This window comes from Ochotona princeps, chromosome 4, assembly GCF_030435755.1.
Source record: "Ochotona princeps isolate mOchPri1 chromosome 4, mOchPri1.hap1, whole genome shotgun sequence".
Taxonomy (NCBI): domain Eukaryota; kingdom Metazoa; phylum Chordata; class Mammalia; order Lagomorpha; family Ochotonidae; genus Ochotona; species Ochotona princeps.
In genome coordinates, this window is record NC_080835.1 from 5,621,150 (window position 1) to 5,637,893 (window position 16,744).

At 55.1% G+C, this 16,744-nt stretch overlaps 1 protein-coding gene across 20 annotated transcripts in view; it reads left to right on the forward strand.

The window, feature by feature from the left end:
- Window positions 1-16,744, forward strand: part of NRXN2 (neurexin 2) — a 108,309-nt gene that overhangs the window by 41,697 nt on the left and 49,868 nt on the right. For 13 of the 20 annotated variants that reach the window (XM_004596714.3, XM_058662837.1, XM_058662845.1 and 10 more), the window contains 3 exons: window positions 4,469-4,513; window positions 12,043-12,204; window positions 12,796-13,234. In XM_004596714.3, the coding sequence (XP_004596771.2) occupies window positions 4,469-4,513; window positions 12,043-12,204; window positions 12,796-13,234 (646 nt within the window). The remainder of the gene's footprint in view (window positions 1-4,468; window positions 4,514-12,042; window positions 12,205-12,795; window positions 13,235-16,744) is intronic. The other 7 variants (XM_004596715.4, XM_058662847.1, XM_058662841.1 and 4 more) reach the window with 2 other exon arrangements.

Genomic DNA, 16,744 nt, shown 5'->3' on the forward strand with positions numbered 1-16,744 from the left:
CCGCCACCAAAATACACCACTGCTTCTCGCCGAGATCTGCGCACGCCTCTGCTCCGAGCACACTTTCTGGAGCCTCCCCTGGGCTTCAAGGCTGGAATCCACCCCTACTCCCTCCACCGACTCCGCTAAGAACAAGGATCCCCAAGGGATGGAGTCAAGGATAAGAATCCCACAAGGACATAGTTGTCAATGATGGAGTTTCTAGGGACCAAATCGCCACAACCCAGTCTCCAAGGATGGGGTCCATCAGAAACATAGGGTTCCTCTCTCCCTTCTTCCTGCTCTGGCTCCTCCCTGCTGGCTCAGCCCACACCCTGTGTTAGTCCCTCGTGGTCCTTCCCCCCGCCCCCCACCTGCCTCCACTTCCTTAAGCTCTTCCCTTTCTTTTCCCATGAGGCTGCTTTTCTGGCTGGTGAAGTAGCAGCCTGCCACTGGGAGCTGGAGGTGCTGAATTCAAATCCCAGCGGTGCCACTAAGTTGTCTGAGTGACGGAGCACTTCACATCCCCCTGCGCCCCTCCCCCGCCCAGCCCTGCCTGCCACGGTGTTTCAGCTCCTCTTAGCGGGGACAGACTGAGGCACGCAGTGTCGTGGCTGGCAGAACGCAGGCCTGCCGGAGTTGCTGCTGCGAGTAGCAGTTGTATTTTGTTTTTTTTTTTTTCTTTCAGTCCTTCGTGTCTGTGAAGCCTTCCTAGATCTACTCCCCCCAGTGAGGCTGCTTCCTTTCTTGGCTGAGTTCTTGGGGCTCATGGGATCTCGCATTCTGGCCCTGGCAGCACCTTGCGGCAGCCTGCTGTCTCCGCTCCTTCCCTCAGTGTGGAGGGCGTGAGCACGCTGGGCCCTTCATACTGGCTGCTCCTCAGTGGGGTGCGTTGTTGGGAGGTTTTTCTGTTTCTTTTTTCTCTCTCTCTCTTTGTTATTTTTCTAAGAGCTGAAAACCCATGCCTGAAAGTCACAGACCCAACTCCTTCGCTGAACATGTAACTACCTCCAGGTCTCCTGAGAAAACCCTAGCTCCTTGTATGGGTCCAGAGGAAAGCCTCTTCCAGTCCCTCTGATTGGCTCAGTTCCCTGACCTTGGTCCCAGCATCTCTCACACTGCACCCTGACACTCCTCCACTCACTCCAGATTGCAAGGGCTCATTTTTCTTCTGTATTTCACCTAATTTAAAAAAAAAACGAAACAAAGTCTTATTTAGGCCAAGCACGATGGTTCAATTGGCTAGTTTGCCGCCTGCAATCGTAGAATCCCATATGGGTGCCAGTTTATATCCTGGCTGCTCTACTTCCCCTCCAGCTCCCTGCTTATAGCCTGGTGTAAGCAGAAGACGGCCCAAAGCCTTGGGATGCTACACCTGTATGGGAGACCTGGAGGAAGTTCCTGGCTCCTGGCTCCGGATCGGCACCGTACCGGTTGTTGTGCTCACTTGGGGAGTGAATCATCGGTCAGAAGATCTTCCTCTCTATATCTTCTCCTCTCTGTATATCTGACTTTCCAATTAAAATAAATAAATCTTTTTTTTTTTTTAAAGAACTTGCTCAAAATTTTTTCCAGTTAGGAAGTGCTGGAATCAGCCAGCAGTCTGATTTGAAGTCACTCCCTCTCCCTGTCTGTCCTGTCGTTGGTGAAGATATACAGGAAGCAGCAGTCCATCTTGTGGTTCTGTCATTCTTGCTTGTCTTCAAATCCCAAACACTCTAGAACATTCTGCCCAGATCTCTGAAAACCGGACTGACTGGCTCCCTCTTACTTCTGTGCATGGTGGGTTCCTGTTGCCTTCATGCCAGATGTGCATCTTTGGAGCAAGTCACCCCCATCTGGATTTTCCTGAGGGGCCAGAGCTGCACTCAGAGGTCAGGGTGGAGAGGGGCTGCCGGTTCACCCCGACATCTGTGGTCAGGCAGTTTACCACTGGAAGAACCAATAGACGCCTTTCTCCTCCCCACCTCCCATCGGATGCCCTCCTTGCTCTCTGCCGAGGTCCTCTGTGCTCCTGGACACCAGGAACCCCTTTTGCTGTTGCCAGGAGTGAGGTCAAGTTCTCCAGAAGCTCTCCAAATCCCAGTCTTTGGACAGGCCTCCCAGGATTGGGGCTCAGGCCACCAGGGATGGATTCCATAGAAGATGTCTCATCTTGAACTTGACCTCAGCTGGCCTGTAGCACTGCTCACCAGCAGCTGAGCTCTGCAGCCATAGTCCCTACCTCTGTCTACAGGGGCCCCGACCCCACTGCTTCTCACAGAGGAGGCCTGGATCTGTCGACAAACTGGGTGGTGATCGAAGGATCAGGCTTGGAACTTTCATCTCTTCCCTTCCAGTCTTGGCTCATCGTTTGCCCTTCTGCTTGCTACCGTGGAACAATCTCTGTTTTTCTTGAGTGCTTGCCGGGTCTTTTACCTCTGATGCCCTTTTTTGTGCTGCCTGCTTTGCCTAGGTCAGCGATACCAGGCAACTCTTACCTTTCTGGTCTCACAGCCTTCCTCTTGTCCTGGCCAGTTGACCTCTTCACTTCCTGACCATCCTGCTTGCCAGCACCCACCCCCTTGCTCCTGTCGCTACACCTGCTACGTCAACTGCTTCGGCCCACCAATAATTAATATTGGGGGTTCAGCACTTCTTTGAGCTGCTAAATATTGAATTCTGCTGTTTTTAATTATATAGGGCCCTTATTAATTGTCTTACTGAATTAGCCCTGTGCCTACTGGTTATAATAACTCTCTGACTAATGGCTCTGTCCCCGGAATACCTCTCCTCACGGTCACAGTTTCGGGTGTGTGGTTTGGTGCTAAAAAGCCATCAAGCGGCCATTGCCCTGTCTCTCTCAGCCTGTTAGGGAAGGCCGCCTCAAGCCCTCTGCCATCTCCTCCCTCAAAGGTCAGGGTCATTGTGCAGGTGATTGCTGTCATTGGCGATGAGAAGGTGAAATTCAAGGCACAGGGGGAGGAGGGCGAGGGACTCCAGAGACAGGGATAGACAACACTCAGAGAGCAGGAAGGGATTCCAGAGATGGGTGGCTTTTCTATTGTGGACGTGGGAGAAGCGAGTTTCTGGTGCTGGCTGTGGGAAGTGGAGGCTGCAGGGCCTAGGGGTGTGTGTGCAAGGAGATTGGGCTGTTGGGGACAGCCTTACTGGTTCCAGTGACATGTGGGACTAGGTGGTGGGGTAGGGATGGGGGGATGGACACCAACAAGGGAATAAGAGGATGGGGGTGACTGAAGAATCTGCAGAACTTTTTGGGAAGTGTAGGTTCTGAAAAGTCAAGGGGGGGGGCAGGAAGTAGGGAAGGGGAGGAGGAGAGGGGAGGAGGGTTTGGAGATGGTTCCAACGAAATGTGAAGCTTACTTTCACTCTCTCTAGAAGAGGAGAGAGAGAGACAGAGAGAGAGAGAGAGTGTGGGGGAGACTGGTACTGCCCCATCCCCACGTTAACTCCCTGGATCTCTCTGTCCAACTTCTTTCCACAGGCAAAGCAGACCCCACACACCCTTCTAGGCTCCCTGGGGACCCCTTGTTTGCCTCTGATTCCTGCCAGTTCTTTTGGTTCTCTAGGGGGCGCTGCCCGCCCTTCTGCCAGCCTGAGGCCAGCTAGCCCATTGCCAACCAGTTAACCCATAACCTGACCTGGCCACCACCGGTCACCGGGTTGGCCAGCATCAGTGCACTGTGGTAGCCAGTTTTCTGGAAAGCCATCTGTCTGACCCGTTAGCCAACAAACCACCCGTCCCTGACCAGCGTCCCCGGCTCAGCCCTTCTCACTCCCCTCCTTGCCCGCCCCTCCCTCCCCCTCTCCCCCTAACATTTCAGCCCACAGGACCTACTAATACCGCATAACCGGGTCTGCTTCTTAACCTCCTGCCTTCCCCCTCCCACCCTCTGTTGGAAAAAAATCCTGTTGCCGACTCTGTGTGTGTCACTAACACGCTTTATGACCCAGGGGGACGGTGGGGTGGTCAGGGACAGGTGGGGCAAGGTGTGAATGAAAAAAAAAACAACCCCCAAACTAACCTTTCTGTTTCATCTGCGGAATGTCGGCCATCTCTAAGTCTTTGCTTTCTTGGTCCAGTTCTTTTGTTGTTTCTCTACTAACCAAGGTCGCTATCTGTTCCTCTGAAGACAGCTCTGTTGGGGAAAGGGCTGGGGGGAGGGAGCGGCTGGGGGAGGGGAGAGGAATGTCAAGGGGGATGGGGAGGGGTTGGGAGAAGAAGGGGTTGAATTTGTGTGTGTTTTCTTTCTCCCTCCCATTATAATTTATTTTAAAAAAAGAAATACTTCTGCTGAACCTAAGGTGGGAGGGTTTGAACGAACAACCAAATATATATGGATATATATTTTTCCTCCTTCCTTGAGTTTCACAGTTGGTCATTTTCTTGTTTCTTTTTCTTTTCGGTCTTTTTTTCTTGTCTCCGTGGTGTGTTTTTTTTGTTTGTTTGTTTGGACACTCCCCCTCTCCCCCCATATCTCCGGTGAAGCACGCAGGGATTGGACACGCTATGGTAAACAAACTGCATTATCTGGTAGATATCACTCTAATTGTCTTACCGTTTGGTTTGCCGTGGGTTTTTTAACTGTTCGATTCTCCCACTTTTGTTGCCTCTCTCCCCGTTTGGTTTTTGGTTGTTCGCCTTTTTCTTTCCCCCCCCTTGGCGTCCTGAACAATCTTTAGGTTTCGCTGTTCTCTCTTTGAGTTTTCCTCCTTCCCTTTTCTTTGTTGATGATCAAAACGATCTAAATGCAAATCCAAAAGACAAATGGAAATCCAGGAATTCGGCCTATCCCTGCACTGTAAGCTCTGATTCCTTCTGGCCAGAGAGGCCCGGGGCAGGCGGCCTCACCAGCCCAGGCTTGGGGCAGCCCCACGCTGCTGATCTCAATTGCTTTCTTGTGTTTTTTTTTTTCCTCCCCACTCCCTTGTTTTGTTTTATTTTTCTCTTTAGTTTCTTTCTTGGTCTCCTGAAAATCCATGGAAAACACCATCCCATGACACGCTATGCCCTGCTCACTGTCAGCTTCCAGAGGTGTCCTGCGAGCTACAGGAGGGGCATGAGGGCACGCCCTCCAATGGCAGCCTCTGGGCAGCTTCACCAGGGTGGGATTTGGGGTGTTGGGGGACGGGGAGCCACTTGGGGAAACGCAGATCTGGTCAGAACCAGTCCATATGCCCGTTTGTTCATTTGGGGGCTGTCCCATGCTGGCTGCCAGTGGAAAAGCTGTGTCCCCTCCCTCTCGTGTCAGCCCTGGGGCTCCCGGCTCTGTGTCTCCTACATTGTGCATGGCCTGAATGGTCTATTTCCCCACCAGGGAGAGCGTCCCGTCCCCCACCCGCTCTGCTGCATTGACTAACACTGTGTTTCACACTGTCTTCCTTTCTCCCTCTCCGGCTTCCTCTCCCCCGTCTTGTGCCCCTGCCCACTCCTGCATGGCCTCTGCCCAGGGTTTGGTTTCCTTCCCCACTGAGGGCAGTGAGAGGAGGAGGCCTGGCAGGGAGGCACGCTGGGATGGCGCTGGCTGTCCTTGTCTCTGAACTCCCGTGTTTGGGTTGGGCTGCTTCCCGGCGAGTGTCCATGTGGGTGTCTGTGCAAGGCAGCTGGTGTGTGCTGCAGTGTGGGAGTGACTGTGTGTAAATGTTAGTGTGACATTTAGGGGGTGTTAGTGGGAAACTGCACTCTGTGTTGGGGAGACTGTTGGTGATGCCACAGGTAGAAGTGTTTGATATCAGCCAAGGCGTGTGGGACTAGGTGGGGTTTGGAGCCTGCCAGGGACTTCCTTACGGAGGTGGGAACTGAAGCGGGGGCTGGCCTGGCTGACCATGTGCCGTGATGGGCAGGAAGAGGGCGACGGGAGCAGAGGGCAGCTCCTGCACTCCTTGCCTCTCCTGGGAGCATGGGCACGGAGGCCCCGCTGTGTGTAGTCCCCTGGGATTCCCCCATGCCTGCCTGGGCCTGGTGCTGCCGCAGCCAGCTGGTTAGTCATCGTCTATTAATAACACAGAGTGAGGAAGCGCCAGGCTGGGGACCCTGGAGATGGACGTGCCTGTGGCTGGTGCTGCTCAGGGCAGCTTGCTGGCCCGTCCTCCTGCCCAGGGTGTGTGACTGGCTGGCTGGCTGGTTGTTGAGGGCCCCCAGCCTGGGTGGCCCTACCTTCCCAGGAGGCTGAACCTCTACGGTCACTCCTGGTGTCTCCTGATACTTTGGCCGGCCCGTGTTTCCCTGTTTTCATGCAGGCTGGTGTCCAAGGTCAAGACCATGACAGCCTCTCCAATGTAAATCTCATATCGCCATTTCTGACCCTCCAGGTCACGCTGTGGTCCTAGCATGCACACCCCACAGGCCTGTTCCTTCAGCTACTGCTTCTAGAAGTTAGCTGCTGCTTGCCCTGTGCCGACCAGGTTGTTGAGCACCTGCTACTCCTCTGGATAGCCATGCTACGGCTCGGGGTGGGGGCAGGTCTAGATACGTGGCACACTTTAAGTGTCACAGGTCTAACATCCTTGAATTGGGACCCAGCAGACTTTCCTTACAGTCTCAGTTTGGTTACAAATTGATCCCTTCTTGGCCTTTTGGCTAATATCAAGTGTAGTTTGGTTACAAACTGACCACGTGAGCAGGAGGTACAGAAGCTCATCTACCAAATGGACTGAGCATAAACCCAGGGCCGGTGAGGATGAAGGCAGCAGCGGGTTCGTAAAGCAGAGCTGAGCTTCTGTCAGCTGCTGAGTTAACCAATGACCACGGCGTTTCCAGGGCAGGGATGTTAGATAAAGAAACAACTCCCTCCCCACAGCAAACTCAGGAGGATACAGTGGTCCAGGTCCCACCAGAGATCCCTCGTTAGGAATTGGTCCCAAAATAACTGTGTGAAACCTCAGAGCACTCCAGGAGCAGGCTGGAGAGAGCAGGGCTGGGGATACAGATGGCTGGCCTCAGTCTGACTTTTAAGCCAAGCAGCCTGTTGGGGTCCAGTCCTGACTAGCAGGTGCCTGCCAAATTGTGTCTCTAAAGCCCACCCTCCCCCAAGTGAGCTAGGGAGCAAGGCGGCTGGGTGAACTGGTCATGCTGTCTCTCGGTAGATCTCCCACACCTGCCCTGAAGCTCTGCTCTTCTAGGCACCTGCGGAGCTGGGCTTTCACATTTTCTGATTCCCAAAGCCTCCCCCAGACAGTCCGGTGAGCTTTGGATTTGCTTTTGCCAACTCATGGGACCTCTCGGCATTTGAATGCTTCTCTGTGGGACAGAGGTCCCATATAGGCTGGAGAGGCCCAGGCAGCTGAGGGGTGTGGGCAGTGGCCAGGCTGGCGGAGGGTTGCTTGTGCAAACAGTGGTGTTTCTTTGCCCATACACAGGGGACCGGCTATGGCTTTAACATCCTGGATGTCATTAGGGCTTGATGGATGTTTGGCTTGCAGGCAGTGGCCAGAGACATACCCTGTTCACAGACGGGGGAACCTGGGGCCCGGAGGAGGAAGAGAGCTCACCTGGGCTCTCACAGCCCACTTGGACAAGACTGACAATCCTGCTGATGACAGATTGGGGACCTGAGATTGACAATCTGATGCTCAGAGTAAGCCTGGAAGGAATGGAAGGGGTAGGGATTGTTAAAGCCCTCTGTGGCTGTGACATTGTTCTGGAAGAAGGCAAAGGCTAAAGAGCAAGCGGGGTTTCCCACGGGAAACCTTCCCCCTCTCTCCTGGAGATGTTAGGAAATCCAGCTCTCTGGATTTGTGGGGGGGCCGGGTCTGCTAATGAGCCCCTCTTTCAGGGGTATCTTTCTAGCTGGTTCTCTCCTAGCTTTTCTCCCTGGTGCCATGAGGAGCCGTGTAGTCGCTCCCGTAGCCTGGGGACCCTGGGAACTCTCTCTTCTCCATGATCTTCTGCTCCAGCTCTGCCCCCAGCCTCCCTGCCAGCCCTAAGGGACTATCAGGAGCCTTGTCTTGGGCCCGTTGTTCTCAACCACAAGTTCAAGGGTTTCAAGAATTTTTTTTTTTGAAGACTTATTTATTTTTATTGGAAAGGCAGATTTACAGAGAGAAAGGGAGAAAGAAAGATCTGCCATCTGCTGGTTCATTCCCCAAGTGGCCAGAGCTGAGCTGATCCGAAGTTAGAAGCCAGGAGCTTCTTCTGGGTCACCCACGCAGGTGCAGGATTCCAAGGCTTTGGGCCGTCCTCCAGTGCTTTCCCAGACTGCAAGCAGGGAGCTGGATGGGAAGTGGAGCAGCTGGGACACAGACCAGTGTCCATAGGAGATGCTGGCACTGCCGGTGGAGGATTAACCTATTGAGCCAACACCCTGCCCCCTCCCCACCCCTTCAAGAACTTGATGACAGCAATGGGATTCACAACAAAAACACCAGCACCACAAGGCCTGTCAGCTTGGGCAGCTGGTGGTGGAGCACTGCAGGCCACTGGGAAGGGCTCTGGGTGGGGCTGGAAGAGCTCTTTGCTGCTCGCTTCTCCCTGCCTTCTGGGTCACAATCCGCCATGATCTGACTTCACACCCCACCCAGCCCCCCTTGAGGAAAGAAGCAGAGGCCTGGCAAGGGGCGGGAGAGTCAAGGAGGGCTCAGAGCCCATCCAGGTCTTGATGAGCCCATGCCCATCTGACCCCACACACACCTGTCCCCGCAGTCTCCTGGGAGAGCTATGAGTGCTGGGTGGGGGCTCCTCCCCCTCTTCCCAGGAGCTCATTCCCTTGGCCGTCCCCTTCCACCTGGCTTGTCTGTGGTGAGTGGGATGGTGGGCGATGGGTGTAGTAGATCCTCTGCGTGTCATGGGGGTCTTAAGCCCGGTCCTGTTGATGTGGCTTGGGAAGGGAACGGCCAAGGCACCCCCTACTGCCTTCTGTGTGCCTGCGGTTGGTGATTGGCGGTGAATGGGCAGTGGTGTGAGTTGGGGGGAGCCTGTAGAGAAAGGTCAGGTCTGCTGTCAGCCCCCTTGCTTTCTCAGCCCCAAAGTGGCTCTGTGGCCCAGCCCAGCGGCCACTCCTCTCTCCTCAGTCAGAACGAAGCTGCTCCTCCTTGCACCTCCACGGCTCTGCCCCAGCCTCCATCTCGGCTCCACCCCTGCCCTGCACGGCTTATCTGCGGCTGCCTTTCTCTGGCCTCATCTGCTGGGCCTGGCCCCCCCAACCCCGTTCCTCTCTAACTCGCATGGGTCCCTGCTGCAGTTGGCTGTTGAGTGTGGCATGGTCCCCCTTCCCTCCCTTCCTCCCCCTAAAGGCCCCACCCCTTCCAGAAGCTGCTGTGTGGGGGGTTGGGGGGCAGGGGCACCCCAAACCTTTGGGGGTGGAGGGACACCCGGGATAATGATTCCCCTGTTTCCTGCTTTTACTAACGAACCTGCCATTTCTGTGTCTGGACTTGGATCTGTCTGGGGGAACAGTCGGGTTTTACTAATCCACATTAACCCTCCCTTCCTGCCTTCCCTTTCTCCCTTTCCTCTGCTCCCAGCGTCTGTCTACCCCTGCGCCCACCTGGCACATCCCCTTCCTCTCACACCTCCCCAAGTCCCTGCCTCTTGCTACCCCCAGCCCCTACCCCTTGGGAACTTAGGCAGCTCTCTTCCACTAAAGGAGGGGTGGGGTGGCAAGGTGGGACTCGGGTCCAGCCTGGAGGGGAATCCAGGATGGTGCTCCCGGGCGCCTGCTGTCTGCCTGAGTGAGGTCCTTATGACTGTCAAGCTGACCAAGAGAGGCCAGTGAACTGGGATGAAGAGAGCAGGGGAGCAGGTGGGGGGAGGCAGGACCCAGCAGACGGACTTAGGCCAGAGGAAGTAGTCCCTTCCTGGGGAGCTTTGGGGTGAGGGAACCCTCCCCTACCTGGAGGCAGGGACCTTGGGGTATAAGAGGAGGGGACAGCTTGTGGCTCTGTCCTCACATTCACAGGCCCCCAGGGTGTTAGTCTGATGGGAGAGGGTACAGATAATGTGACCCTGCGTCACCACAAGGCGACCTGACACTGGCCTGTCAGAGACCGTGTGCTGAGACCCCGGAACTGTGCTGGGATTGCTAGTGTCTGGGATGTGTACAGCTGGCACCTGCCCCTCAGGAGCCAAGTGTCAGGTGGGGAAGTAGTTAGCCCAATTCCCAGTCTCTCAGGACAGCTGCAAGCAGAGGTCAAGGACAGGATGGAGCCCCTCACTCTCCTCTCCTCCCTGTCCCATCCCAACTCCTTCATCCCCACGCCTTCTTCCCTAGCTCATCTCTTTTCTTGCATGCTTTTGTGACTAATACTTTGCTCCTTCCCTTTCTACCCTAGACCCCCACTTCTTACCCTTGGGGTGGGGTGAAGGGAAGAAGAGACACGACCCCCCCAACCCTTGCCTCAGAACACACTGGCGCTGCCGGCCCGCCCCATTCCCCAGAGACGCCCCCCTCCCGCCTTCCCTCCATGAACTCAACTCCCCAGCACAAGGTTTGATGGTCCCAGGAGGTGGCTCTCTGGCCCTAGCTTGGCCTAGACCCACCCCACTGTCCCCAAGGAGGCTCCAGGTCTGTTCTGGTGCTGCCCCTGCCCCCTGGCCCACCCCTGTCCTTCAGTAGGAGTTCCCAGCTGCCCTCCACTGTGACCACGGAGCTCTCAAGACAGTACCTGGACAATGGCTGGTGACATGTGCGTATGGACTGGGGTGGGCCTGGAACGTCACAGGGCGTAACGTAAAGGCCCCACTGTGCAGATGTGGCTTAGAAACGAGGTTAAGAAGCACACAGGGGCTGTTGAAAGTGGGCTGCGCTTGGGAGTGCAGTAGGAGGCCCCCTGTGAGCCAGCAACACTCTGTGGTCCACTTTGTCCCTGCTGACCCTCCCTTGGCTCTGAGCCCCTTCGTTTCAAGCCCCACTTGGGCTGCTCATGTGGCTAAACTGCCCAGGGGCCAGGAGGCCAATTGCATTTTGGGGGGTCAGAGTGTCCTGTACGTGCTTTGTCCCCCAAAGTTATTTCTGTCTTCCCCAGGCCACTGCTAAGCCCCTCTGGCCTTCTGGGGACATGAGGCACTGCCCTGTTCCTACCGGCCTGGCTTTCTCACTGACCTGAGCCCTGTGCCCTGGCCTTGACTTGTTAGAGTAAGGATAGTGCTGTGGTGGAGAAGACTAGATAGGAAGAAAAGAAGGGAACAAGTAGCGAGTCACCCTCTCCTGCGGAGGCAATGACCCTGCATTGTGGGCAGAGGCTGGAGATGTGGGTACCCTGGGGACAGGGCCGGCAGGAGTGGGAAGTTCAAGCGCTGATCCTCCCTCTGCTTTGCATCTCCTTCCCGGGCTGCAAATGACCCAATAGGATCCCCCGGGGGCGCTGGCGTTCAGCATTCTCTCTTTTTTTAAGAGATATATTTATTTTCTTTGGAAAGTCAGATACACAGAGAGGAGAGAAAGAGGAACATCTTCTGTCCCCGATGATTCACTCCCCAAGCAGCCGCAATGGCTGGAGCTGCACTGATTCGAAGCAGGGAGCCAGGATCCTCCTCTGGGTCTCCAACGTGGGTACAGAGTCCCGAGGCTTTGGGCCGTCCTCGACTGCTTCCCCAGGCCACAAGCAGGGAGCTGGATGGGAAGCAGGGCTGCTGGGATTAGAACCAGCACCCATATGGTATCCCGGTCTGTGTAAGACGAGGACTTTAGCTGCTAGGCTACCGCGCCAGGCGCTCAATGCTCTTTTTTAACGTCTCATGTGCATCTAGAGCACAGTTCCCAGGGGAAAAGAGGGAGGGTGCCATGACCTCCGGGGTCCGCTCCTGTTCACAGCAGCTTCCAGAAGTTGTCTCTTGGTATCTTTCGTGGTGAGCTACCCAAGTTCCCTCCAGGCTCTTGTCTGCTGAGCAAGGCAGGCTCTAGGGCAGGTCTTTACAGCCCACCCTGAAACCATCAAATCTTGTGCTACCCTGCCCCCTCCTTCCCTCTCTTGCCCCACTGTTCCTCCTCTGAGACAAGCAGACATAAAAATGGGGTCCCCCCTTCTGCTGCCCCCCAGCCCCTCCCTTGCCCAGCCGCCGGCTCTTCCCAAGGGGTTGATGCCAGCTGTCTCCTGTCTCTCCCCCTCCCTCCCTGGGCTGGCCAGGTGACCATCTCTGTGGACGGGATCCTGACCACCACGGGCTACACCCAGGAGGATTACACCATGCTGGGCTCGGACGACTTCTTCTACATCGGGGGCAGCCCGAACACGGCGGACCTACCGGGTTCGCCCGTCAGCAACAACTTCATGGGCTGTCTCAAGGACGTGAGTAGGGCTGGGAGGGAACCTTCTAGATGTCTACAGTGGATGTAGTCTGACCAGGCCAGCTGCCTCTGTTCCAAGTCCAAAATGTAGTCCGAAGCAGCTGCTTTTGACCCCGCCCTCATCTCTGCAGAGGACCCTTGAAGGCAGCCGTGGTTCAGGAGAAAGGGTTGCCGCGTGTGGAGAGACCCCGTCCGTATCTTCTACGCATCAGCTCTGTGACCTTGGCTAAACCATTTGTGTTGCTTTTAGAAACGAAGGGTCATAGGCTTCATTGTGGGGAGCAGATAAGAATAGAAGCGGAAACGCGGTTAATTAAAAAAATGTCATAGCACTTGGTTGTCTGCCTCCGTGAGCGTGGGCACTGAGCCTGTGGTGTGAGCTGTCACGCTGGTGCTGGGGCCAGCAGGTGGGACACACAGGGCAACATATGGGGCAGGTACGTGCCTGGGCATGGAGTCCCAGCTCTGATCCAGGGGCCCCAGCCAGGCATGGGTCAGTGGGTCCCCCTTGGGTGCTGGCTGTTCTACTGGGCAGGGGCGGCCCAGCCTAAGCTGTTTTTGTTCTTTGTCTTGGCTGTCCCCTCTCCTGCAGGTGGTCTACAAGAACAATGACTTCAAGCTAGAGCTCTCCCGCCTGGCCAAGGAAGGGGACCCCAAGATGAAGCTGCAGGGGGACTTGTCCTTCCGCTGTGAGGATGTGGCCGCCCTGGACCCCGTGACCTTTGAGAGCCCCGAGGCCTTTGTGGCCCTGCCCCGCTGGAGCGCCAAGCGCACCGGCTCCATCTCCCTGGACTTCCGCACCACCGAGCCCAACGGGCTGCTGCTCTTCAGCCAGGGCCGGCGGCCTGGGACCGGGGCCGGAAGCCCCAGCTCTGCCCAGCGCGCCGACTACTTTGCCATGGAGCTGTTAGATGGCTACCTCTACCTCCTCTTGGACATGGGCTCTGGGGGCATCAAGCTGCGGGCGTCCAGCCGCAAGGTCAATGATGGCGAATGGTGCCACGTGGACTTCCAGAGGGATGGGCGCAAAGGTCAGAGGCGTGTGGAGCACCCCCTCCCCCACTCAGCTCCTGTCCACCTGCCCTGGTGTCCTCCGCTCTAGTCTTCCACGTCATTTCCCGTGTTCCTCCCATGCCACCTCTCCTCGCCGTGTCCCTCCGTCACTGTGCTTTTGGTGACAGGTAGACCTGGATTTGCACCTCGGCCTTCCCCCTTGCTGCTGTGGGCCTCAGCTTCCTTATCTAGGAAGGAAATTGTTACGCAAGTGTCCTTGAGGCCACAAAGCAGGGGTAGGTGTTGCCGTACGCTGGTCAAGCTGCTGCTGTGGTGCCTGCATCCCATGTGAGTGCTGGTTCATGTCCCAACAGCTTTGCTGCTGCTGCTTTTTTATATAATGTTTTTAAAGATTTATTTTTTTTGAAAGGTAGAGTTACAGAGAGAGAGGAGAGAGAGAGAAGAAAGAGAAAGAAAAGATCTTTCATCTACTGTTTCATTCCCCAGTTGTCCGCAATGACCAAATCTGGGTGGTCTAAAACTGGGAGCCAGGAGCTTCTTCTGGGCCTCTCACATGTGGACAGGAGCCCAAGGACCATTTGGGCCGTCCTCCACTGCTTTCCCAGGCCATACACAGGGAGCTGGATTGGAAATGGAGTAGCCACAGGATTCGAACTAGTGCCTATATGGAATGTGGTACCTTCAGCTGGAGGATTAGCTTACTATGTCACACTGCCAGCCCCAGCAGCTCTGCTTCTGATCCAACTCTCCTTTTGGGAAAGAGACAGAAGACGGTCCGAGTGCTGGGGCCCCTGCGACCCGTGTTGGGGATCCAGATGGGGTTTCAGGCTCCTGGCTTCTACTTGGCCCAGCCCTGGCGTGTGCAGCCATTTGTGGGAATGTATTGGCAGAGGAAGCTCTGGTTCACTCTGTCTCTGTCTCTCCTTTTCCCTCCCCATCCCCATTCCTCTCTTCCTGCTCCCACCCCCTCATTCTCCCCCTGTAACTGTCTTTCAATACTATCTGTGTGTGTGTGTGTGTGTGTGTAATTTTAAAGAGGAGAAAGTAAAAGCATTAGCACGGGGCCTAACAGAGTAGATGCTTCAAACCAACAAAATATAAAAATAAAAGGAGAACAACCAGAAAAAAAAATAGATATTCCAGTCCCCTTTAGGAAAACATCTTCCCATCCTGCCTCCCTTCTATCTCGACACATTCTTTTATTCATTCAGTCAGCAAATATTTGCTGAGCCCCCATCACGGGCGCTAGAGCCCTACACAACAGCAGAGACGTGAGGGGCCCCTCCTTGCTGTCACTTCCCCCAGCCCTGGTGGTGGAGTGGGGTGCAGTGATCCAGTGATCCACCCAGAGTGTACCCCACTAGGGCCCCTCTTGCTTCTAGCCCTGCTGCCTCTCCCTGTCCCCCTCAGCTTCCCTCTCCAGTTCTTGCTTGCTCATTCTCCGCTCTTTACCCTTCCCTATCTTGTTGGACATGAATCACCGCGAAACAGAGAATTGATACAAATGAGAACTGACACGCTCTCCAATTTTAGTGCTTATCAACGTCAACTAAATTTGCGTGCTCCCCCTGGCTGTCAGTGCTTAGGGCTCCTGAGCCTGCATGGAGTGGCCGTCCACCCCACCACCCTGCCCCTGGACGTGGGAGGAGGTGGCTGCTGTGGCTCCTGACACATCAACTTCTCTCTCTTGGACTTGTTCTTTTGTCCGCTCCCTGCTCTCCCCCAGGCTGTCTGTGAAGCGGTTTTACCCACCCCAGACCCCTCCTAGCTGTATCCCATCACTGTCCCCGTGGGTGTTCCCAGAGCTCTCTGCTTCCCACAGGGGTGCTGGGTGGTGCCCCCAGGTTGGCAGAGCATACCAGATCTGCTCCCTGGTGCTGTTTGGATACAGAGCTGCTGGCCTAGCACCAATCTCGAGAGTGTAGACATCAGACCTGGCTGGGTTCTGGGTTGACCAGCTCCCCAGGACTGCTGCCAGCCTGGGTTCATACACACATGTAGCCCCAGCCCCGGGCAGCTGTATCAGCAAAGTTGCTGGAGTTTTCTTTTTTGTTTTATAAATGTTTATTTTATTTAAAAAAACATTTACTTGAAAGGTAGAGAGAGAGAGAGATCTTCCATCTGCTAATTCACTCCCCAGGTATCTGCAGTATCAGGGCGCGGGCCTGGCAGCTGAAGCCAAGAGCCCTGAACTGGATGTAACATTCCCACTGCGAGGCGGGAACTCACGTCCCTGGGGCCAGCTTCTGCTGCTTTGCGGGGCGCGTTAGGAGGAGGCTGGAACAGAAGAGGAGCTGGGACGTGCTATGGCATGCTGGCCTCTCAAGTGGGATCTTAACCACTGTGCCAAAATGGTGGTAAAACTCTACAGAATGTAAAATTTACCATTCTAACAATTTAGAAATGTAGAGTTCAGGGGGCATTTAGCATATTTGTGTTTTGCAAGCATTACCAGCGTCCATCCCCATGGAGGCTCCGTCGCCTCTGAGCATGCCCAGGCGTCCCTCCCCCTCCCCAGCCCTCCTTTCTGTGGGTTTCACTGCTCTGGGGACCTCAGATGACTGCAGTCATGCAAGTGTCTGTCCTTGTGTGCCATGGCTGGTGCTGCTGGCATACTCCAAGTCTCATCCCTGTGGTAGCCTAGGGCAGATTTTTTTGGAGATTTATTTATTTTGATTGGAGAGGCAGATTTGCAGAGAGAAGAGACAGAGAGAAGGATCTTCCATCCGCTGGTTCACTCCCCAAATGGTTGTAACGGCCACAGCTGAGCCGATCCAGAGGCAAGAACCAGGAGCTTCCTCTAGGTTTCCCACCTTGTCACAGGGTCCCGTGGCTTTGGATCATCCTCTACTGCTTTCTCAGGCTGCAAACAGGGAGCTAGATGGGAAGTGGAGCAGCCATTGCGTGTATGGGATTCTGGCACGTGCAAGGTGAGGATTTAGCCACTGAACCATTGTGCCAGAATTACATATATATACATTTTAAAAGCCAGGTAAGACCCAGCACAGTAGCCTAGCACCTAAAGTCCTCGCTTTGCAAGCACCGGGATCGCATATGGGTCCTTTTCCCCATCCAGCTCTCTGCTTGTGGCCTGGGAAAGCAGTCAAGGATGGCCTTGGGACCCTGCACCTATGTGAGAGACCCGGAAGAGGCTCCTCGCTTTGGATCAGCTTAGTTCAGACTGTTGCGGCCACTTGGGGAGTGAATCAGCGGATAGACGGAAGACCTCGCCTCCTCTCTGTGTATCTGACTTGCCAATAAAAATAAATATATCTTAAAAAACAAGAACCAGATAGTATTCCACTGTTGCCCATCCACATGTGTTTGTCCATTCCTGTCACTGGGCCTTCGTGTGACTGACTTCCTTTCTGTGCCTTGGCGTGACATGGGGCAGAACCCTGCCCTCCCTTTGATGTTCTGTTGGCGTTTCCATCATACACTCCTTGTCCCACCACTTCCTTTCCTTCTCTTCCTTCTTCAACACCACCAGCTGGTTGGTGTAGAGTAGGCACTTATCCAGCTGTAAA